General features: G+C 34.3%; 1 protein-coding gene and 1 non-coding gene across 2 annotated transcripts in view; one reads left to right on the top strand and one right to left on the bottom strand.

Annotated features, from left to right (window-relative positions):
* LOC123668449 (chymotrypsin-like elastase family member 1) overlaps positions 1 to 24524 on the top strand; it is a 57828-nt gene extending 33304 nt beyond the window's left edge. Inside the window, exon 2 of the mRNA XM_045602186.1 lies at positions 23770 to 24524. Coding sequence (XP_045458142.1) covers positions 23770 to 24524 — 755 coding nt within the window. The remainder of the gene's footprint in view (positions 1 to 23769) is intronic.
* On the bottom strand, positions 22866 to 22947 carry Trnas-aga. The gene has a single exon. It is a non-coding gene; the product is annotated as a tRNA-Ser (tRNA).
* Positions 24525 to 26554: the final 2030 nt, after the last annotated feature.

Raw genomic sequence — 26554 nt, 5'->3', positions numbered from 1 at the left:
CCTACTGGATGCCTTTGAGTGTGAAGTGTTTTAATTTCTACTGCATATTTTTTTCTTTTATAATAGGATAAATTTAACGCTATTAACTTTTGGTATTGGATGATTAACGTCACCTGTTGTTATCTATAAATGAATTTTGGACGCCTCGCTGGCCTTCTTAACCAACGTAAAAAAGAGGTTCTCAATTCAAACTTTAAAAAAATATCGAAGAGTAATAAGATGAAAACATCATAAGCGTAGATAGTCGAAAATCAATTAAATGCTCATTATTAGGGATAACTCAAACAGTACTTTGGGTTTACTATGCTTGAGGTTTCTCTCAAAGAAAGAATTAAAAATGAGTCTATCCGCGAGAGAACGAAAGTAACCGACATAGCCCACAGAATTAGCAAGTTGAAGTGGCAGTGGGCTGGTCATTTGTGACGATGGCCGTTGGAGCAGACGGGTCCTGGAATGGAGACCGCGTCTTGGCAAACGCAGTGTGGGACGTCCTCCGGCCCGTTGTACCGACGAACTACGTAGGATTGTTGGTGTAGGTTGGATGAGGATTGCGGAAAAACAAACTTGGGGAGGCCTATGTCCAGCAGTTGACTGCAATAGACTGAGCTGACTGCTGACTGACTGAAACAGTACTTGTCAAATCTCGCACAAATTTGAATAGAACCCCACAACAATCAACAGATTTTAAATAACATAAGAATTATCAAAATTCGTATGCCAAGTAAAAACTTATGAGTTAACATACAAAAAAAAATGCAATCGAATTGAGAACTCCTTTTTGAAGTCGGTTAAAAATAAAATTTTACTAATAGACATCTACCCTCGACCCTATTTTGCTAGTATACCTTATTTCGTATACTCCATACTGTGTTTATTTGAAATCGTAACAAAGCACTTAACTCAGCCATAAAGGCCCGGTCATACGATGTACGTTAAGTGCACGCTATAAACGTACAGAAATGATTAGCCTACTACAGCTGACCGCCAGTAAAATTGAAAGCTTTGTCATGTCCTCAAAACACTTAGTATGATGGATAAGACATTAAAATATTATTTTGATGCCTTTTTAGTTATAAAACAATGATAGACGTTTTACCAATAATTGAATAATTGTTTAAAAGATAACTAAAGAAATTAAAAACGAAGATGAATGTAATTTTCTAATTTACAATGTAAAAATAAATATTTCCAGACGATTGTGGTAAAACTGCACGTTGCCTCTGCGGTCGAAACTCTTGTTTTTGCACTTGCGGTAGTGAATTTGATCCTCGCACAGTCCTAGTGATCTGATCTGTGATATGTGTCTCTAGACCCTCACACATGGGAAAAACCTAATTATTATTCATTTAAAAATCATAACTTCTTCATTAAGTTCTTCTTTTTCAGCATTTCTCCGTTGAACTGCAATACAGATTTTTCGGTTAAACATTTTTAGCCTCGTTCTAACGAGAGATTTTTCAACTAATCTCACGTCACATAGAGTTACACCAAATATAGCATACCACTTAATTTTATCAACACAACATTTTATTTTATTTTCAATTAATTAAGTTTCAAAATATCTCTCGACGTGTGCAAAAATCACAACTTTTTCCGTCACCACGCATCAAGAGACAAACTCTTACACACATGGAATAATATATAAGTATGCAGACATAGACGACAAACATGTAAAACTTAATACGCAATTTAAGTTCGTAAAAAGAATATTTTCAAAGTTATAAAAGAAATATAAAGAAGTCATAACCCTTGTTACGCATCACAAAAAACGGATACGAGAAAATCCTCGAGACGTAAGAACTGAGCGGCGCTGATGAATTAATTCGAACACTGCCACCAACAAAACTCTTAACCCCGGCTTCGAATAAAAGTTGAATGTGACTCGCAGATGCCCGAGTCGCTCCACAAATCAAAAGTTGCGCTTGCCACGTCATAAAGCTCGTGGTACAAGTGGTGATAAAAATACAGGCATTTTTGAAGTAAAACTTCTTTACGCTTGACTTGGGGAGTAAGCTGGTGACAGCGTGACGAGAGCGTTACGAAAATGTCTAATGATCGTGCGAGACAAATGGAGCAAGAGAGAGAGAGGTGCGAGCACACATTTTCTTTCACTCTTTCTCTCATAGCCAGTTACGTTTCGTATATCTAAGACATAGTGCAGGCCTATTGTACAGGCCTATTGCAAAAAAGTTTTACTTCAGTCATATGGTCTAAACTACACTCGTTTCTATAAAAATATTTGTACAAAAATACAGACACAAAAAATGAAATAGAAAACACGTAGCACAAATTAAAGCAACTAAAATACAAAATAAATGGCATAGTTTTAGCTTCAGTCATAAGAATCAACTCTAAGCAGTCTTTTTGGTTTAATCTGTTACAAAATGAACTCGTTCATACATGTAAATAAAACAATATCGTATATTAATTTAGCTTTTATAAGTTTAACCATTATTGTAGTGTTGTACCAAAAGTAAAACAGTTATACGTAGAATAGAAGTTATTAAATTATTGATAATGATGACGATGACGATGATGATGATGATGATGATGATGATGATGATGATGATGATGATGATGATGATGATGATGATGATGATGATGATGATGACTAAAATTACAAAGCTGAAAAGTCTGTTTGTTGGTTTGCTTAAACTGGTTAGTACTGATTCGAATTGTAATATTCCTTTTGTGATGGTTAGACCGTTTACCATGGAAGGCTAGTTTTTCCTCAAATGAACACGTGTGTAGCCACTGTGCACAACTAGTATGTAATAAATAGAAAAAATACTTAAGGAAATATTTATACAGCTCGGTGTATTACACCTTTGGTGCATTGGACAGTTTCATTGAAGGCAGAAAATAGGACGTTTCTTAGCGAGTTGGAAATGAGATGAGAATCCTGATTCAATCGAGGCGAATGTTTCTATAGCGGTCGTTACGAAATCTGATTTAAATTTAATTTACAATAACATCACTTAGTCGAGTTTTAACATGAATAACCGGTCTCAACAACATTGTGTAATTGACAAAGTTTCTTTTAGGCAAGTTATGACATTTACTTTTTTCAGGAAAAATCTTTGAACCATTAGTCTAAAGGTTGTGTTGAAATGTAATATGATTTAAGAAATTGTGATTCAGGCGTCATGGGGTTAATCTAACTATCATAAATAAGACAAGTAATAACATAAGTTTTTAGGAAATGACTGCAGTTCCTTGTCCTCAAAGTTCCTTTGGAATCCTACTGAGACTCGCTTAAGGATTCGTCTCCACAAAGTTATCTATGGTTCCAAGTAGACATTTCTGAGAAGCGATTTTTTTAAACAAACAACCAACATTTTAGTATTTGTTTTTTTATATCACTAGTTTGGCAAACAAGCGTACGTACGGCTCACCTGATGGTAAGAGATTAGCGTAGCTTATAGACGCCTGCAACACCAGAAGCATCGCAAGCGCGTTGCCGACCCAATCTCCAATCCAGGAGCTCTGGTCACCTTACTCATCAACAGGAACACAATACTACTAACAATACTGCTTGAAAGCAGTATTATTTAGCTGTGATCTTCTATAAGGTCGAGGTACTACCCCAGTCGGGCTGCTCCGTATTTTGAGCAGGAAATTCCTACTGTGCCCTACCTCAGTTAAAAGTATATCTCTAAGCAAGCAATCTCAATAGATTATTTTTCTTATTTTGCCTATTGAATGTCCGCAAAATTAGTATGCAGTACAAAACCTCTAGTAAAATGATCGAGTATGATAATTGAAATCGGCCGTAAGAAGATAAGGGACAATTGACAGAAAATAAATTTTAAATGAACAGGCATCTTTCAAACTTTATCGTTATACTGAAATATTCAACGCAATATTATAAATGATCACCGGTGCTAAACAAATCGTTCTGGAAGTTGTGAGTTATGTTTTCGATTCCCTCAGCTGATGGTGTTTCGTGACGAACGAGGGGCGGCGTTGTGACGGAGTGTCGGTTCGGTTACATTTTGACGTCTGTCTTACGCTGAGCGTATGTTGAGTGAGGTAACTCTACTACGCAAACTGTAAGCTGTATGCTTAGAGCAAAGATCATGGCTATAAAAGATTAAACTTAAGTCAATGGAAATATTCTAATAAAAAGCATTATTTTTGTAAAAATATCAGTGTAAAATGAGCCTTTCTGCTTAATCATCTACATTCCTACACTAAGTACAATGTAATGTAAATATAGTACAGTAGAGCACATTTCAGTCCTTTATCGCTTAGAAACTTGATCGTTTATCACAAATTGAACGACAAAAGAGACATAGCCCTAATTTAAAATAAAAATGTAAATTGTAAAAAAATAAAAATTAAACATTAAATGAGGTAACTCCTCGCCTTATTGCTTCCATTGGTGACAAGAGGGCTGGTGCATTTTTTGCCCAGAGAATTGGCATAGCGATTCAACGGGGGAAAAAAAATACCACCATCTTTATTTGTTAAGAAGTATAATACAAAATATTACACAGTTTAATACGAAAGCAATTAAGAAAATCATGTGTATCAGAAACTCGCTCCAAAAGACTGAGCTTGATATAATTGATAGAGGTTGTCCCCAGTACAAGTTGTTTCGACCCAAACTTTCAAGGAGTAATTTTGCTATAATTAAAGTTACTGTCAATCTTTGCTGCGAGAGTCAATTACTGATATATCCAAATTCAACTGATTTCCAACTAGTTTTACAAGTAGTTAGCAATCAAGAAATTCGTGAAAATCAGAAACTCGATACAGAACACTGGGCTAAATATAAACCCAATATCGTTGAAGATTGTCATCAGGAAGCTACAAAATAAGTTTAAAGAATAAACTGCAGTTATCTCGACTTGAAATTGGTAAGGGTTAAGAGGGTTATAATTAAACTTGCTGATCCACTCCCCTCGCTCCGTTTGAGACTAATTGACGGACAGAGTTTTTGTAGCTATATTTTGTGTCTACAAATAATATAAACTGCGTTTGTGTATATGTCCTAATATCATCTTCAATTTTTAGGTATTGTGCAGTGGAAAAATTACTGATATTAATATTTCTGCCTGCTAAATTTGGCATCGGGTGCTTTCTTAATTATCAATTAACGAATATGAAGAAGATTGGAAGTAATTTCAGAAGCTCATTGTCATGTTTTTCATATCCATCACACCTCTTTTATATTCAAGCATTCAAAAGTAGAAGAACGTCTTAATTGCCTCAATTAAACAGAATCGATCGGAGAGGATTTTCTTTTAAAAGCATTTTCTCTTTCAAAAGACAAATAAACCGAAGACTTTGGTTTTTAAATCCCCGGATTTCAGTTCTAAATTAAACCCAGTCTCTTATCGCTGAAGACGCTGTGATTAAACAGGATTCAGTACTCAGAATTTGGTTAAGTCTTTGATGGATTATAGTTTCTTAATTGATGGTTCAATTAACTCAGTTTGAAGTTTACGATGTCCCATCTTATTTGTTACAGATTTCGCAGTCACGATTTGTTACCAGTGTCTGAATTTTTTTTTTTCGTTCTTTTAACGTATAGAAAGTTAACTTCAGTGGAACATATTCAAGTGAGGGACAGTTTAAAGTTCGTGTTGTTGAATATTTTGAATAAATATTAAGTTTTCATCATGTTATGTAATATATATATATAGTATTCGTATAGCACACAACTTTATGTAATCACTTCTCTATACAACGCTTCAGCCTGTAATATCCCACTACTGGGCATAGGCCTCTTCCCCCATGTAGGAGAAGGATCAGAGCTTAATCCACCACGCTGCTCCAATGCGGGTTGGCGGATATATTCCCTACTATGAGTAACGATCGCTATCAGGTGTACATGATAACAACCGGGACCGACGGCTTAACGTGCTCTCCGAGGCACGATGCGGACCCACAAGGACTGCACAAACACCCAGACCACGGCAAACACCTGTATGGCCAATACAAATGTTTGTCATGTGCGGGGATCGAACCCGCAACCGCCAACGCAACAGGTACAATCCATGGCTGCGCCAATGCGGCGTCACACACTATACACTGAGTATAAAAATATAATCAAAAGTGAACAAATAAAACTAAACTACAAAATCGTTAATAATAATGTTTTCTACTACTAAATATTTGTAAATCGCTCTTTTAAGTTTATTTCCGCCTTTAACTCAAACGAAACGAAACTTCAAAAGGACTCATTAAGATGCCACTCAAATAAGACGAACTGCGCAAAACTGCCAACCTGACGCGGTCAAAGAACATTGGCACTTAATTATACAGCAATATCGAAGTAGTAATGGATTTAAGTTTTTGTTACACATTTGAGATCCTAATGACTAATTATTGGCCGTATTTTAGTACTTAGTTTTTTTTTTCGATTATTGACTTTTATTGCGTTAAAAATAAATCTAAAATTCTAATTAAAATATACATATTTACAATTCACATCTTAAGAACTAAATATTTACAGATAGTTATGGTACAAATCATATCCGCGTGGAATTGTGCCGAGAATGCTGGCAGCATTTCTCTGTTGAATCGCTCTGCCGATTTTCTGGGCAACTAATGCACGAGTCCTTTTGTCACCAGTGGACAAAAATATGAAGTATTATTAATAAGACGAGGTGTTATCTCTGTGTTGTTACTTATATTGTTAATCTATAGAAATAAATAAAATTGGAGTGTCTGTTTGTAATAGTAAGATAACCGCTTATTACTAAATGAATATGGATATATATGTACATGGTACATATACCAAAATAACATTTTTTACAATTTTTGTCTGTCTGTCTGTCTGTTTGTTCCGGCTAAACTATGAAACGGCTGAACCGATTTTGATGGGACTTTCACTTAGACTACTTTTATTTTAGAAATTTATATATTTTGTAACTTTTCGAACTGAACAATAGATTTCTTTTTAAATTCCACGCGGACGAAGTCGCGGGCACAGCTAGTAATACAATAATAATTTCAAAATCCTATGTTACAAAAGAGTTGAGATGTACGAGTATAAAGAACACAATTGGTAGCTTTGGAAATATGTTTACAAATTATTATGAAATCTGAAAATAAAAATAATGTTTGCGAAGAAAAACGAATTCAACAAAAGAATTAGTCTAGCTATTCAAAGGGGGGACGCTGCGAGTATCTTCCGAACCTTGCCTGAAGGAACTCATTTTAATAATATTTTTTAGTTATTGTATATATATATTTATAATAACTAAAAAATATTATTAAAATGAGTCCCTTCAGTTAGGTAGGTTTTATATATATAAAAGTTTTTAGTTTTAGGTTAATTGTTATAACTCAGATAGTAAAAGTCCTTGTTAAATTCATTGTCAACATTATTTGGTCAAATTCGTGTTATTTTTGTGTCAATTTAAAGGCTTCCTTGTCTTGCTTAAACTTATGCTCCTGTCTCAATGTTCCCTTTCATTTCCACCATTAACCCTCCAGTGCGCGCGCAACTTTTTGTGACACGAACAGTCGCGCGTGGGTCAAAAAGACCCGTACTTCCAAAATATTTTTTACTGTGTATTAAAGGACTTTTCGTTTTTTTTTTTTATTAACAAATAAAGAATGTAATAATACAATGCTGAGATATAAATCTTTATTTCTCATATAAATAATTTCAACATTTTTTACAAAAGTTGAAATATTTCGGAAAAATACATGATTTTTAACATGTACTAACAATTATCATAGAGAAACTTTTTTTGCTACAGTAATAGTAAAAAAAAACTTTAGTTTTATAAAAAGTAATCTACATTACCTTAAATAGAGCAATAAATTTAAAGTTTTTACATAACAATATTTTTTTTAATAAGGCTTCAAATTATCGTAAAAATCGAGATCAAAAAAATTATTATTTATTATATAATTAATCTTATCACAGTCTAATGTTAATTAGTACTTAGTTTCTGTCTACAATTACTACATAGAAATGAAGTGTGGTCCCCACAAATATAAGTATGACAATATTTGCATTGTGTTTTAGACTTCCTGTTCTTTCTAGTAGGGCAGATCGAACGCCGCCCGCGAACACCACTAGGCCCTGGGACAGCAGAGGTCTCTGGATTATTTTCTTTGCCCAATACTTGAAACGTTCTGTTTCGGAGGTGTCTGGGTAAAAATGTTATAGAAGTCCTCTTTTCTGTCTGGTTTTACGAGGATCAAAGAAAGTTCCTTTACGTTTCTTGGAGGCTCCTCAATATTCCAGTAAGTAGTGCCGTTCCTGCCTAGAAAGTATCCTTGACGGATGTAACTCAGAGGTATATCAATGAGATCAGATCTTCTCTATAATAAACCGTCAGTCATATTTCCCCTTCTAGTAGGAACAGGTTCAGGAACATCGTCTTCACCACTTTGGCAAGAATCCGAGTCGTTTTCAAAGGTTTTCAAATTGTCCTCTTTTTTGAATGAAATTTCTCCCTCTATTTCATCTTCTTCCAAAACTTCTACTATTCTTTGGTCAACTAAACGATTTCGCAACATTTGCAAGCAAAAATGAAATAAATAATAATATGACAATAGTAAATAATTTACGTACACAAGACATCGCACGTGGGTCGAAATGACCCATACTCACTTTAGACGTTATTATACTCCGAGCACCGAGAGCAAACTGGCTGACACGGAGTTTGTGGGCAGACTTTATACTAACTTGAAGGTACTAGGAGCGACAATTAGAAGTAACTAAAATTTAAAAAGCTATTGAACGAAAATCGAGGTACTGGGTCCTTTCGACCCACGCGCGCCCACTCGCGGGTTAACATAGACTTATTGATATTGCAGATTGATTTAACATAAACCATCTTAAAACTGAGCATAGACCTCTGTCTCCGTGTGGAAAAAGGGTCAATTACATTGAAAAAAAATAATTGTATGATTTATTTGGAAACTTTAATGAATAAAAACATTTACATTAATACACAGATCAAAACACACAAATACCGCGGAACACCTGCGACATGCGACATGCGATAGATGAAAGAAAAAATTTGGGGCGATAGAATAAAAGTTACACTTTAAAAAATTTGCAAAAAAATCAAAACCAGAACGAGCTTCCAAAACAAGCTCTGATCTTGTACTATACGAACCAAGTGAGTTACGACTCATGTCGTAAAAAAATAATCGACCCTTCAACAATAAACTTGACTCACATTGTTTCTATCATTGCTTGACAACTTAGGAGAGAGTCAAATTGTTTTTAAATAGAGAGAATTTCAGATACGTCTCGACGGAATGTTCTTGTGATTTATAGCATTTCTTTCTTGTTTGAATTCTATGACGTATTTTTCAGGTAGCTTTCTATTTTTGTAGATAAATTGGTGATTTATAAATTATTCTTGTAAATCTACATAAATGTACTGTATATTGATTTTAAACTGTATTATGTATTTTAAGTAAGATCAATTAGGTAATTATGAGATTTAATTACTCAGATAAGTATAAAAATATGTATATAGTTAACTTTTACATATAGACCAAACCACGTTACCTTAATACCCAAATTAAAGCTAATATAAACATACAAACACAAACACAAATAGCCTATTCAAATTCTAATCGAATCCGACACATTCAGCCTTATTGAACCTTTCGTCACCACAGCACAAAAATGCTCAACTATTGGAACAACAAATGCATATAACAATAAATATAAATATCTTATAGTATACACAATCGTCTGTTCCTAAGCTTGTGTTATAGGTGCCGGCTGATATAGCAATTTTTTTATATAAATATACATAGAAATAACTCATATATAAATATATATACACATAATACACTCAGACCCGCAACCCGCGGAGATGAAAGCCTCTACAAACTGCGCCAACGGGCTAGTCAAGGAAACAACAATAACTGATAACCTACACATCTAAATTAAAAATGTTATAAATGCCAAATTTTAAGCAAAACTTTTTACTGAACATTGAAACACACACCCTTACATTAACAAATAATTTACAAAACAAGTCAAAATTCCGTCGAGCTTCTTACTCCGCAGTCAGAACTCATTAATTCGACCATTTCATTTAATTTGAGGTAAAGTTTAAAGGAATTGGAAAGTTGAAAAATAAGGTTAAGTTTTAAGGTTTTCTGTGTTTATATATATATTTAATTATGTGACTCGTAAAGGGGTGGGATTACTTACGGTCTGCTTGTGTTTAATGGGTCTTTTTGAAGTGTTAAAATTAAGGCGTTACTTTAATAGAGGAATGTGATAATAATTAAGCTATAGCTTTACTATTCAATGACTAAATAGTAATAGTGTGCTGTGTGGCTATGGCACCAAAGAATATAGCCACACCCTCTCTTCCCGTGGGTGTCGTAAGAGGCGACTAAGGGATAACAAGGTTCCACTACCACCTTAAAACTTAAGAAGCCGACTGATGGCGTGATAACCATCCGACTGCTGGCTTTCAAACACACAGGCCGAAGACGGGCAGCAGTGTCTTCGGTGCGAGAAAGCCAGCCCTGCGGTCACCAACCCACCTGCCCAGCGTGGTGACTATGGGCAAAACACATGAGTTCGCGCATTTTTGGCCCGAACTTGTGGAGGCCTATGTCCAGCAGTGGACTGCAATAGGCTGGAATGATGATTATGATGACTAAATAGTAATTTATAGGCAATTTTTACTCAAATCAGCCATCAATTTTATTGGTATCTTCGGATACCACCCCCCCCATATGTTCTCCAAAGGAAGATAATGAATTTTGCAATTTTTATGTTTTTATTTGCAGATCGACGGTCATATCTTGTCATATAACTTTATTATCTGAAAACATAGGTCCCCGTATCGTGCGTCGTTACTTTATTTAAGTTATACTTTTTTGGCGCCTTAGGGAAAAAATATAAGAGTAAATTTTTACGATGCGCGCGCACACCGTCACGAAAAAAACCGACACTCTGAAGTCAGCTAGTCAACAAAGGAGCAACGTGAAGTTAGCTAGCTAATGAAGTATAACTTCGTACGTGCGGACATGAGCGCACACACACACACACATTTTTTTATATATAACTATACAACTAGGTCGGCAGACAAGCGTGTGGCGATTACCGTAGCTTATAGACGTCTGCAACACCAGAAGCGTCGCAAGCGCGTTGCCGACCCTACCCTCAATCAAGCACTGGTCACCTTACCACACGAACACAACACTGTTTGAAAGCAGTATTCTTTAGCTGTGATCTTTTGTAAGGTCGAGGTACTTCTCCGGTAGGGCTGCTCCATATTTTAAGCAGGAAATTTGCTGCTGTGCCCTACCTGAGTTCTTTTTTATAAGCTAGTTGTAAATATTAAATTAAAAAAAATATTGATACATTTTTTCGTGATATTTAAAAAAAGAATACAAGTTATGTATAGAAGTGCGCTTTTATAATAAAACAACTAATAAGCACTTCAATTTAGCAACACTAATTGAAGATTTGGTACAAGACATGGCTGTGACGCCGCGTTGGCGCAGCGGTTACAGCCATGGATTGTACCTGTTGCCATGACAAACATTTGTATTCGCCATACAGGTGTTTGCCGTGGTTTGGGTGTTTATGCAGTCCTAGTGGGTCTCTCCACCGTGCCTCGGAGAGCACGTTAAGCCGTCGGTCTCGATTGTTATCATGTACACCTGATTGCGATCGTTACTCATAGTAGGGAATATATCCGCCAACCCGCATTGGAGCAGCGTGGTGGATTAAGCTCTGATCCTTCTTCTACGTGGAGAAAGAGGCCTATGCTCAGTAGTGGGATATTACAGACTGAAGCGAATTGAATATTTTATTCGATTAAAACAATATTAGACTAAAATTCCTATAAAAATACTAGCGAACCCGGCAGACATTGTCCTGCCCGGAAAACAGCTATCAACCAAATTTGATAGCTTACATACCGATAGCAGCGCCACCTACCGGTCCAATTGAGATAAAAACTACCATATCTTCCTAGTTTTACAAAATCACAATATTACAGATGTTTAAAAAATTTGATAAAAATTGGTTCAGTAGTTTCCGAGTTACATACATTTCAAATTTTCATTGTTAACGCCCACCCCCGTAATCCTTATTGGGCATGAGGTATCCTAAAATCCGCTCATCGATCATTTCTACATCACATATAGGAGATTCGGAGAGACCAAATTTGGAGTCGATAGTTTAAAAACGGTAATTTTCCATTGTTCCCCGCAACAATATAATAAGTAATGTGAAATAGCTAGTTAGTACCATTTTTACTGTATGTAAATTAAATTAAAATGCGGTCTACGAAAAAGATCAATTTAATCATTAATAACTTACGTAAAATGCGCCCTAATATATTATTTAACATGAACTTTATTGAATAGTAATAAAGTTCAAATTGACTCTACATTTTAGTTAGAGAACGTTTGTATGGGAAAAAGAAAAGGGCTGTTTTTAGGGTTTTCACGGAAATTATTCGAATTTTTCTCGCCGTAAAAACCATCCTTGGACTTCAACGAACATTTTAAAAAAAGAATTAGCGAAATCGGTCCAACCGTTCCCGAGTTTTGCGCTTAGCAACACATTCAGCGACTCATTTTTATATTATAGATTAAGCACAGAAAATTTGAAAACAGTTGAGAAATTAATCGAAATCAGAAACACTAAGCTGAAGATAATTGACAATCGTAAAGAGCGGGCGAAGTTTTAAGAATCAACTGCAGTTATCCCGGCTCGGAATTGGCAAGGGTTAATGTGGGTATAATCAAACTCGCTGATCCACTTCCCTCGCTTCAACCGACAGCAAAGAACGATTTGGTTATAATTAATCTGATGTATTATCGTTTTGACACAACTGTTAGATTTTTTTGTAATAAATCTGATAATGCTAATGAGTAACACTTAAAAAAATAAAAAGAAAATAAACAAAAATATGACGTACTTTTGAATAACCTATAATCAATAAACATATATAGTTATAAATAAAATGAAATATAGTTAGTTATAAATAAAATGAAAGACACACGTTTACGTAGCTCGTATATTTAAAGTCGTATTTAAACTCGTATAATTTTTAAACTAAAAAAATTAATTATCAGAAGTATTTTAAGTACATCTATGAAATTATCTTGACAGCGCGATTTAAAAGACGACGCAATGCCATCTATTAGTAAATGAAGGAACTAAATACATGCTCAGACGCACAACGCCATCTATTAGTAGGTGAAGGAACTGAATACATTATTCATTATATCACATCAATATTAATCTTTTACAAACTCAAGATACATACAGTCAACTGTTCTTGAAGTAACTTAATGGCTATACTTTAGGTAACAGTCGACTGATCTACATATTTTAAAACATATTAATAAATACGGAATTAAACCTACGAACTTAGATTAGAAAGCAGTCAAAATAAAAAATCTCCTCATTTAAATAGGCTTTAAATGCACTTTAGAATCATTCTTTTACAACAGTAATTATATTGTCAATATCAACAACCCCAAACGAATCTGACAAACGTAAAATAAAGTATGACTTTAGATTATAATCTAGATATTTAAGAAATACTACATCTCACATATTAAAGTATACATGCGTCCGAAAAATATTTTCAATAATTTTATACTAAACAAACTACTTTTCAAATGTTTTAAAGCGTAAAAGATATCACACAAGTCCTCGCTTTTGTTATCCATAAAATTGACCTAATCCCTTCCTGTTCGTTCACTGAACCGAAAAAGAGTGCGAATAAATTAAAAACTCCATTTCAAAACTTCAACAGAAATACCCATATGAGATATACACATGCATTTGTATGTATGTATTTAAATTTAATATAATAGAAGCTGACCCGGCGTTCTTCGTACCGATATCTTTTTTTTTTTTTTTTTTTGTTTTGGGAATATATATAATTTTTTTGGTATTTACTCCATAAGAATCGATTGTCATATAAGGTATGGTATGAAAAAAAATATGAGAAGTAAAATCTACTGAACGAAAGACCTCGTTACGTTTTTGTCAACGCCATCTCAACCCTATACATGGCGTTATTTGATTCGTTTATTAACCATTTGATATGGTATTAATCTTTTTCTTAGACTAGTAAACCTTCTTTGTGCCTGTTTAGACAGTCGATCTGAAGGAGTAAACTCTAGGCGTGCGTTGGATTTGGCACAAATTTTTTTATTTTTTTTTTCTTTAACACAAATCTTGACCTTTCAATCGACTCAATCGAAAGCTTGTAGATAAAAAAATTATCACGATACATAATATGTAAACTCCATCCAAAAATAAAAGTCTTATTATGTAAACAAACCCCTTATCGGAAGAAAAATGTGCATTCCCTGTGTAATCACACACAATACACAATGGCTACTAGATAATTATTGTAGCATCTGGGTAATAACATGAAGTACCATTATTTTTGTAATTATACGCCTATTTCATCGTCAAACTAATATTTTTAGCAGAAAACCGAATTCGCTGTAACCTCAAACTTACAAGTGACATTTGTCATTACTCTGTCTTATCTTTGGTTTTTAGGGCTGGGACATTCTTTCATATCGATAAAAAGTCAAGGTCAAAGATATTAAAAAAACAGCATTTAAGCTCGAACTTTTTATAAATCATAAAAAGTTAAAACGGCCACTAAAGTTAAATAGTGTCTTACTTAATGCGACTCTGTGAGAGGCATCACTACGTTTTTTATCAATAAGACCGTATGTCTTTATCTGTGGTAACATTTGGTTTAAATCTCATTGAAAATATTTTTAGTGTTTGATGCATATTATTTATTATATTAAAAGTTATTATTTCAGTATTTTAAGTTTTTATTTATTTTTATGTATTCAGTTTATTATTTTTATTTTATCGCATTGTTAGCAAGATATAAATGAGCATCTGTTAAGTCGAATTAAACTGGATCAAATTAATTATTTTTTTAATGAAACAGACTATGTGATTGTGTTTTTTATCATTTATTATTTTTCCTTAATTTTTTATTTTTTAATCTTTTTTTAAATGTAAGTTCAGTATGCTCTTGTGGCGTTTGACGTCTGATGTCACCAATGCAGGCTCTAACAGAACAGCGCCTAGCAGTAAACATTTGCTACTAAGCAATGCTAAGGCAGAGACCTCTTAAACTTATTTTACGTTTTTAAATTTCTAATCTTGCCGCTGTATTCGTTTTTCTATTTTTTTTTTTTCTTTTAATTTATTACTTTGTTTTACTGTGCGGGATGTAAATGTTTATAATGAGGCCAATAAATAACTTTTCTTTCTTTCTTTGTCATCAAATTGCAACTACTTTTTTTAATGGAGTTGTTACACGATAGTGTGAAGCCCCGGCTAAGGGAATGTGCTCCTAATATAAATAGACTTTAAATATTGATTAACATTTCCCTGTACTTACATTAGTTTCTAAGTAGAAAATATTTTAATTAGATAATAAGTACAACACGAACGAAATGGCGATGCATGAAAAGGCTGTCACAACACAAGAGTAAAATTTGTCACAACACAGAGTAACCTCAAATACCGAAAAGTACTTTCGGAAATCTAATTTGAAACGCGCATGCAGGCTGCACCCTGCTGATGGTGCTAGTCTTATATCGTTCCGTTTATCAAAAACCTATTTGTATATAAAAATTACCGATATCGACATTTATATATACATCACAGCACTATTGTAGTCTATGGTAACCCATTCCGCCATATTTGTTTACAAAATAAGACTTATTTTTGGATGGAGTTTACATACATGTTGACGATTAATTTTTACTTATATCGATTTTATATGTGATATACATACTTAGCTAGAATGATTAGTATTCGCCATCTAACGACTTGTCATTATGACTGTTATAAAACCTTATTATACTTTTTTGTTTTCTTTTATTTTCTTTTTTTTTTTTTGTAAATATATCGCGTTGCTTTTATTTTGTCTTCTTTTTGACCAATTATACGTAATTAATTTTTCCATTTCTATTTACCTATGTAACAGTATTATTTTCAAAAACAAAATCTAAGCAGACGAATACATAGAAAAATCTCAAAAAGTTACACGTCACTACATTTTTTTTTTAATAAAATTATTTACCCTATCAGAACTATACAGTTCTCAGAATACGATCGCAGAAAGCTTTCCAATTTGTAGGAATTCACTGACGTTTAAGACCCCGTCTTCCAGTTAAGTATCAATTTTAAATTAAACCGAGACTAAGAGACTGCTCTTATCAAAGAGGCCGTTGTGATTAAACAGGAATCAGATCTCGGAATTTGGTCTCTTTGATGGATTATAGTTCGTTAATTGAGGATTTTATTATAATTAATTTACTGATAGGACTTACTTTATAAACCCTTAAATTTTAAAATGATCGATAGCGATTGATGGTACGACAAAACATTTGAAATTTTATAGGCATTCGATATTCGAGATGTCAACTGTTTTTAACTATACTAATTTTTACTTAAGGAGCTAATCTCAATAACTACTAATTCGGATTGAGTTTCTGTACTGGACAGCCCATTTACCGTGAAAGTCTATACGTGATTTTGTTCTCAAATTAACGCAACTGAAACCGCAGGGCTCTCCTAGTTGATACGAACATTACAGTCACGAACTAACCGTTGGACAAAAGATTCCTATTCTATAAATATACAAAGTATATACGATTATATTCATTATGTATCACTCGCTTTAAACAAAATAATTGTACAGTGACAAATAAAAGTTACCTAAAACTATTCAAAGTTAATACTCGTCAATTATATGTTGCTTTTCGTTCACATGGGGAGAACAAAAAAAAGGTGCGTGATTTAGACCACACGACTGAAGTAAAACTTCGGTAATAGTTCGGTAAACTTTCGGTAAATACGGTAGGCCTACACTATGTCTTAGATATAGCAAACATAACTGGCTATGAAAGAAAGAGAGAAAGAAAATGTGTGCTCACACCGCTCTCTTTTGCTCCGTTCACCTCGAGCCTGAGTATTAAAGATTTTATGTAATTCCTTCAAACAAACATTCCATATTATTATATAAATAAAGACAATAAATATGTAAATACGTAATCATAACGCGCTATAGTTATGATGCGGAGTATCGGCTATGTGTTGTATAAACACGGAAAATTAACAAACACATACAATAGTAGGTTTCCTACACAAATGGAATCCGTATTTGCCGAACTTATCTGTCGAATAACTGCCCACACTCACACTAAACCGCTAAACTAATAGATCGTTCAGGGTTATTGCCACATTTAGCTGATTATTTTAAAGCTGTAAAATCAAATAATTTATTATAAATTCAGAATTCAGCGTCATATCACTATTAAACTAACATAATTCTATATTGTGCTGTACTGGTAAATAATATACATACAATGATGGAAACGTAGACTAATTCGTGGCCTGTTTTTCAATATAACTTTATTGATATTTAATTTGTCATTTGTTTCACATATGAGACATAAAAACATTTTCTTAATAATTGTGTTTGCAGGGAAAACGAAGAAAAACCGACTTCAATTATATCGACAAGTAATACAACGTAGGTAGACGAAAAAATAGTCAAGTAAATACGCATTATCAAAGATTACTCCAAAAGTTGTAATCAGATCTCGATGAAATTTAATTGTATATATGATAAACATCGGCTTTCGACTAAATTAAAAATCATTAAAATCGGTACACCCAGTAAAAAGTTATGCGGATTTTCGAGGGTTTCCCTCGGTTTCTCTGGGATACCGTCATCAAATCCTGGTTTCCTTATCATGGTACCAGACTTAAAAATCGGTTCATAAACGAAGTTATCTCCGAACATACATAATATATATATACGGTCGAACTGACTAACTTCCTCAATTTTTTAAGTTGGTTAAAAAGAATGGCGGTATACTATTTTAACAATAAAATAAGATTAAATTCATAAAAAATAAATACCAATAACCAGTAAGATGTGGCAGAAGACCGAACAAACCGAAGCCACTAAAATGGCGCAGTCAAACAATCGCACGTCAAATTGGGCGCTGCGGCGCAAAACAAATGAATTGTATGTAAATGAACGAGTGATTAGTGAACAGCGGTGATCGAATTATGGCACGCAGGGTCGCGCGGCGCGGGCTTTAATATGCGGAGCGAGCTTATGATTTATACGATACACTGGGACGTGCTCGTTGATTTGATATGTTCGCTTTGTTTTCAGAAGATCTGCGATGGATAAACGGGATGGGACTAATGTTCTTTAGTATTAGTATAAAACTTGCAAAGGAGGTTGATACTGTGGAGCTTTTTAAAAATTGTAACTATTTAAAGTATATGTGAAATATTCATAATTCATACATATATAACATAGTTCGCAGTGGGAGGTGAAGTGAAGCGATCGGAACTGCAGGCGATCGGCATGCAAACGAAGCGAATCGCCCAGAACCGAACACGATGGCGGAGCACTGTGTAGGCCCTCTACCCCACCTGGAAGCCATAGGACATCAAATCTAGTAAATCATTGAGAAAATTATATTTTGTTGGGTCCGGAGCTACAATAGACTTGATCTCGAAATATCTGTGCATAAAATAGACAGAAGAAAAAGGTTATTGTGACAGGTGATAGAACGCGCAAAAGATGAGAATGTATGTAACAGCGTGTTCTGTGACCGCTAAATCTTGGTTTGAATCTTCAGTGAATTGAGTAAATAGGACAATACAAGTGAAAAAAAAATAAACGCCAAGATATTCCTTGATATTCCCGGCTGGTTAAACCCAGTTAGTACCACATATGCACGAATACCGCCAATTGGACGCGTATTCCGTCAATTGCCCATGAGCTAGTCACTACTGACTTCGCTCCGCCAAATTAACTCGCAATCCAGCGGAAGTTATTTAATGATCATGCAGCCCATCCACTTAAACACTCTACCTTAGTAGTTAAAGAATTTTATTATATTAAGCCATTGATGACAAAAAAAAAATAAGAAAATTGTCATGAAAGATTCTTTCCAGTTGTTAAAAGACAGTACCGTATATTTTTCCATTTATTTTTTCTATAAAACGCACATTCAAACATTTGACGATGATCACGGCCTCGTGAAAAAGGTCGTAAGCGCGCACGCGTTTTGAGCAATAATGTATTTTATCTCATACATTTTTCTCTCCTATATCTCATATAGATGTACGAGTATGTGATCCTTTTTCCATCGTGACTCATTTTTCGTCAATCACAATGACGATGATTCAAAATAAGTTTCACTTCGATAATCATTCTGAGAGTCGATTCTGCCGTGTGGCTATGGTAGTAAAGAATATAGCCACCCCCTCTCTTCCCATGAGTGTCGTATGAGGCGACTAAGGGATAACACAGTTCCACTTCCACCTTGGAACTTAAAAAGCCGACCGATGGCGGGATAACCATCTAATTGCTACCTTTGAAATACACAGGCCGAAGACGGGCAGCAGCGTCTTCAGTGCGACAAAGTCAGTCCTGCGGTCACCAACTCGCCTGCCCACGCCGTACACTTGAGTTCACGCCATTTTCGGCGTGAACTTGTGGAGGCCTATGTCCAGCAGTGGACTGTAATAGGCTGAAATGGTGATTAAATGATGAATCATTCTGAGCAAGGCGTGTATGTTATCATAACCCAATCACTTGATATCGAAATGTAGTAAAAACATATCTGTCGATATTAACATTCAAATAATAATAATAATAGTTTGTAGATCCTTAAGCCGATCGTCCGAACTGCAATTAATTAATAACAAGCGGTAATTGTGAACCGAACTAGACCTAGCAGTAATCATACACTAACGAAATTAATCATACGTCTGTCGGTCGTGAGCGATATTCGATTAATTAGAGATATCGCTATATGATATATTGCGTTGATGATTATATTAATTACTCGCTTGTAACGTCACTTAATTACACTTTGATCGTTCAACAAAACTTTGTAATCTTAAAAGAACTGATTTTTGAAAATCGAAAAATATGTTGTAAATTTTTGTGTATAATTTTATTACTTTTATTCTGATTAGCGGTTTGTTTCAATCTCAAATCACTTTAAATATTTTTATAAGAGTTTTAAATTATTCATGAAGAATAAACGAGAATAAATTACAACACTGCTTTTCAATACAGACTTCAAATTTTCACTTACAACACAATAAGGGCCTGTCACACCGTTTGTGTACAAAGCTAATCGTGCAGATAAGTTGCGTATAGACCTTAATAGCAGGAGGTAGAATAGGTAATTAGGACTTGTATACCGTCATCTATCGAATAAAGTTATCCAAACCGGTACAATAGGCCCAAAATGTCTTAAAGCCTTAAATAAATTCTAAATTTCTTTTTTGTATCGATGAGCTCCTGAAGTCGAAGGTCAACACTAGCTAACAATCGTGTATAATGTGCAGTAAGCGTTCATTAATTATGCTCCAGTAATGATATTAATGACGCGCCGAGTGGGCGTAGGACGTGATAACTAACTAATTGTATCTAGCCTTAGCTACGTATGTTACCATACTATAGTCAACGGTGCGGTAAATGGATCACCAAAATAGACACAAAGACACGGGTCCAAATCTAGGCTAAAAGTTTTCAAGGTCATATTTCAAGGGCACAAATTTATTTAAAAATTTACAGGTACAGCTTCCATAGCTAAAAAGGTATAGCTTCTCTTTAGCATGTTTAATGTATGACCCCTCTTGTGTGGAGGAAAAGTTCTGAGACAGATATTCAGACTGATATGCAAGCACTTATATGTATTAAGGTCCTATCCTGTCAAAAGAGTCTATTATGAAATCAAAAGTTGCTATTTATGCACCGAACACGAGCCTTGTGATGAAGTTAGCCTAAAATCAGATTCTTGATTTTATACAGGATTATCGTCTCAAACATGAAGGTATTTTAAGTAAATAAGTTTGATTTACTGATCCTTATCCCACATGGCGAAAGAGGCTTATGCCCAGCAGTGCGACATAAGCTGATCCGTTAATTTACATCAACAACACATCTGCCAAAAAGGTTTACCGTTAACACAGCGCTCTAATTAAATTTTGTCACATCACATACCAGAGCACATGAACTTTGACATGTAACCTTAGGCGAAAGAGTAACCGCCGATGATTCGGTAATTTAGGCTCACCTAATCCTTCTAACGCACAGTACGCCAGGGGCAAGAGGATGCGCACATTGTGAAATCGAAAATAATGTATGCACTGTTCTCGAGCCTAAGTGACGGCATAGGAATACATCCAGTCGTAGATATCGCTAGCGAGTGAAGCAAATTCAAACACAAAGAGGTACTACATGCTAATTGTCCACAGGCAAATACAATACTAATTTTGCTTAGAGTTTGAAATGTTTTGAGTAACTGCATCATACTAGGTCTGTGCCCATCTTTCATGCAAACAATACAATATCTGCGCAGAATGATAGGTCGTTCAACAGTAAGCACGTCATGGATTTTACTTTTAGCTGACTTCCAAAAAGTTCTCAATTCGATTGCATTTTTTTATGTATATTAAGTTCTGAACTTTAGACTGGGTGAACCGATTTCGATGATTTTTTTTTAATCAAAAGGTGGTGCATAACAAGTGGTGCCATTTAAATTTAATTGAGATTTCCTAGTACTTTTCGAGTTATATCTAATAATACGATGTATTATACCGCATAACTTTTCATTGAATGTACGGATATTGATGTTTCTTATTTTAATCGAAAGCTGATTCTTGTTTTTTGAGTGCTATTTAAATTTAATTGAAATCTGATAACTTATTATTGAGTGATCTCTTATAACGCGTATTTATTTGACTCTTTTTTCATCTACCTACTTTGTATTACTTATCGATGTATTTTTTTTTTTCGTTTGCAATCAAACACAATTATACAACCTTAGAATACATATTTGGTGTATTGAATGCTGCTAAATGCGTTTTTTCTATTACAATGAGGTTACAAACATGCTTACTGGACGCCTGGTGGTAAGCGCATACCGTTGTTTATGGACGCCAGTAAAACCTCCTGGTTTTGCATGACCAGCACATTGCCGACCATATTCCTGACCCTTCCCGGACGCTTTGGCTACTATACTCCCTACAAGAACGGAACTTGAGAGCAGTGCTATTTAGCTGTGATCTTCTGTAAGATTGCTTCCTCAGTCGGGTTATTCCGAATTTTGAGTTACATGTTTCCTACTGCTTAATTTACTCCCTCCCTCAATAAAACTCATCAACAACAAAATGTATATTTCAATAAAAATTAAACATTAAATAATTAACAATATTCGTAATACCGTACAAGATTATACTCAAAAAAATTGTATTCATCATTACAGCCTATACAGTCCACTGCTGGACATAGGCCTCCACAAGTTTACGCCAAAAATAACGTGAACTCATGTGTTTTGCCCATAGTCCCCACGCTGGGCAGGCGGGTTGGTGACCGCAGGGCTGGCTTTGTCGCACCGAAGACGCTGCTGCCCGTCTTCGGCCTGTGTATTTCAAAGCCAGCAGTTGGATGGTTATCCCGCCACCGGTCGACTTTTTGAGTTCCAAGGTAGTAGCGGAACTGTGTTGTCCCTTAGTCGCCTCTTACGACACCCATGGGAAGAGAGGGGGTGGCTATATTCTTTAGTACCGTAGCCACACAGTAAAAAAATTGTATTAATTTTTAATAATGTGTTAAATGAAAAATTGTTTTCTGCTCTACATTCACTAATAATAATCATCAAAAGAAATTAATTATCAATAAATTAACGATAAAATCGAAAACCACACTATTCATGAGGCAACAGTCTTTAATCAAAATAATAAATGCTATTATTGTGCACTACACAAAACGCAGTGTATAAAAATGTATAGTTTATGATTTAATTACTTTCATAATATATTACTGTTACTGATATTAAGATAAAAAAATCGCAGTCGGTAGGATTCGAACCTACGCTCCCAGAGGGAATCTGATTTCTAGTCAGACGCCTTAACCGCTCGGCCACGACTGCCTATTGCAATCGGTTGAATAAATGAAATTCGAGAAAAACTAATAAAAATGGAATAGATTTCATTCCAGGAAGGGCAGTAAGTGATATCTTTACAAATTTTCGACACAGTCGTGTTACTTAAAATTTCGGTGATGTTCTATAATCCATAGTATAACACTTTAGCTTTACGTGTATGTTGGCCTTAAAATAGTCATTCCACAGGATTCGAATTAATTAGATTCTAAATTTCCGAAATGAACTATAAGTCATATGCGAGATAATTGTGTCATAGTGTTGTATGCCAATAGGTGCAATTTACTTATTATGTAAGAAATATCACTTATATTCCTAATTTATTAAAATTCCAAAATAAATTTATCAGACCTATTGCTAATTTAGCCCAAACTGACAGCTGCCGAGCCAATTTACAAAAGTGCAGAAAACTTGCCTTTATATTTTAGAAATACATATTTGTAATACAAACATCTTTATACGAAACGTAATCAAATACAGAATAACTCTTTACGAAACAGAAATAAACTGATTCTGCCAAGTGCTAGGCTTAAACTACACTCATTCAGCCCATACATATTTTATATTCAATCAATAAAAAATTGTACGTTTTCAACATGAATTTTTTTAGTGAAAACCTTTTTCGATAACATAAAAATATTTCTGGATTGAAAATAATAAATATTGAAAAATTATTTTATGATCAAATAAATTTACTGTTTTCGTGATAAGGAACTATGGTAAGTTGGTATATGTATTACTTTTAAACTTTTAACTGTACCATGAATTTTTTATATTTCTTATTTGTTTTGAATTTATCAAACTGTGAAGCTGCATTACGAGTAATCGGAGGCCGGGACGCGCTGAGGGAAGAGTTCCCTTTTGCTATTAAACTTGAAATAAAGGAAGAGAATCTTGTAGAAGATAAAATTGTAGTTAATTATGAACCATTATGCACAGGAGCTGCATTAACATCTGAGTGGATTTTATCTGCAGCTCACTGCTATGATAAAACTCTCAAAACATTTGCAAGATTCAACAGTTATTTTCCAAAAGAAAAGGGTCAAATAAGCCCTATTCTAGATGTACATATTCATCCACAATATATAGAATACAAATTTTCTGCATATTATGATATGGGACTATTTCGAAGTAAAAATATATTAGTTTCTCGTTACGCCAAAATTAGTGCATTAGACTATACGGCTCTATTTGGTCACGAAGTTAATATTCTTGGATTTGGAGCTACAAATGCATCAATAAATGAAAAACCGTTGCAAGTTCTAAACGGAATGATAAATAAGTGTTCTAGTGTAACAAATAATTTCAAGATATTGTATGAATATTCGCCACTATGCGTAGTTTCTTCGTGCAGGGTAGAAGCTACGATATGTGGAGGTGACTCTGGAGGTCCTGTGGTTCATCCATCCGGTATAGTGGGAGTTAATTCAATGGCAGAAAATGGTTGTGATGAATTCACCACTAGCTTAGAGTTAGCGCCGGGTACTTCGGCTAGCATAATAGCAGTAGTTAGCAGCGCTTTAGATTGGATTTCTAACATTATTTCCATGAAAATAGCTGCATGAGAAATTGTCAGCAACAATTCAAAGTTTATTATATTTTATTCGCTAAACCACGCAACTAGCAAAGTAATGACATGTGTTGATATTTTTTATATTGTGTGATTTGTGAATTAATTTTAATGCCGTCGCGGATGCAACTTCAACATCACAAAATGTGGAAGATCATATATGTTTCAACTTAGCACTAAAACTAAAGAGCCAAGAAGTTTTGTTAATCTAATCAAAACAAAAAATTTACATTTCTAGGTACTTATTAATCATGAAAACAAATTTTGTTACTTAAGAAAATAAATAAAAATAATTATTTTAAATCTTTACTATTTGTATTCAAGTACTTTTAATTTAGTCTTCTTTATTCTGTTTCTCTTTTCTGAACAAGCAGTGTTGCCATTTTACTGTCTCTTACAAAAAATTTAAGATCATTAACATCAACATCTGATAGGTGAACTTTATTAATAACGTGGAACGTATGGATTAATTGGTTGTACAACTTTCTTCAATGTTTGTATTTTGTAGATGCCTGATGATGGTCCAATAAAGGATCGAAACGTCGCATGAATTTGCAATTAGTGGTTTGATTGGCACCTTATGTCCACTTTCCTGCTAACCGTCAAAGAATACTTATAACAAATGGACACAACGATAAATAATTTATTAATAGCATTTGGAATTATGCAATAAAAATTATTGACTGCCTCGGTAACGTTGCCAAAAACTGTATAAATCTGATTTGGTTTTCTCCTGTAGGTATCGTTACAGCTGCTTGCTGAGTTCGATTAAAAATCGCGATGGTATTTTTAATAAAGCTTCAAACGAAGTATGCCTTTGAGTATCGCAATGCTAACGATGATCTATACGAACCGTGCGATCGGAAAAGGGTTCTGTGTTTATTCTACTCTTGAATGTTTAACGTAATATTATATATTGTACAACAATTATTTCTTAACAATGATAATAGATCTTACGAATTCGTAAGCTTTTCTCAATAAAAACGAAAATCTATTAAAAATTAATTGCTAACTGATGGTGAAGTTATAAATATAAATAAATAAATATTCACAACATAATTGACTTATGGCTTAAAAACAATGATATTAAACCATAGTCATGACGTCACTGACAATGACGTCAGGAAAATGTATGTATCTGGTTGAAACTAGTATTCATAAATATATTTAGCGTGGGAAGTGCTTTTTTTATACAACTAGGTCGGCAATCAAGCGTCACCTGATAGTAGGCAACTATCGTGGCATAGTTACTGATTCTACCCCCAATCCCCGCAGGAGTAATATTTAGATGTGATCTTCTGTAAGGTAGTTCCCCAGTCAGGCTATGTTTTACTCCCTTCCAAATAATAAATTGTGCGTCGAGAAAAAACAATTAACATATAAAGAAACACGGTTCACAAAATTGTAATATTAATTTGTGCATACGCGTAATGAAAATTATTATTTCATTCAATTGGAAAAATTTATGTGCCTATGGCTTGGAAAATCAAATCAATTTGTATATGTTTTGGACACTGATGATAATTTTGATAGTTAATAATATTGCATTATTTTCTCTCAAAACAGAATTAAAGTGACTAACAAATGTATAATTATTTGTTTAATTACTTATTTATAATCATACTAGCTGCCCGGACAGACTTCGTTCTGTCAATAGTAAATTTTTTTTTGTATTAACACCTTCCGTGGGCCTTAAGGAACATACAAAAAAATAAATTAGCCGAGACATTCTCGAGTTATGCGCTTAACAACATTCATTTTTATTTATATAGATAGCTTCCGCCCGCAGCTTCGCCCGTGTGGATTTCGGACTTCAAAAATGGAGGAGGTTCTCAATTCGTAGGGATGTTTTTTAATATATGGTGCGTATGCAGGTGGTCCCATTGTCCAGTTAGGATCTGATGATGGGATCCTGGTGAAATCGCAGGAACTTCTTAAATATTATAGGCAAACCTATGACGATTTTGGTATTTTTATGTGTAACTTGTTTGTCTGTTTTTAAAAATACGATGATTAGGTATATCA

Source organism: Melitaea cinxia, chromosome 3 (assembly GCF_905220565.1).
Source record: "Melitaea cinxia chromosome 3, ilMelCinx1.1, whole genome shotgun sequence".
In the NCBI taxonomy this organism is placed as follows: domain Eukaryota; kingdom Metazoa; phylum Arthropoda; class Insecta; order Lepidoptera; family Nymphalidae; genus Melitaea; species Melitaea cinxia.
The sequence above is the reverse complement of the archived record's forward strand: the minus strand, read 5'-3'. Positions and strand labels throughout refer to the sequence as shown.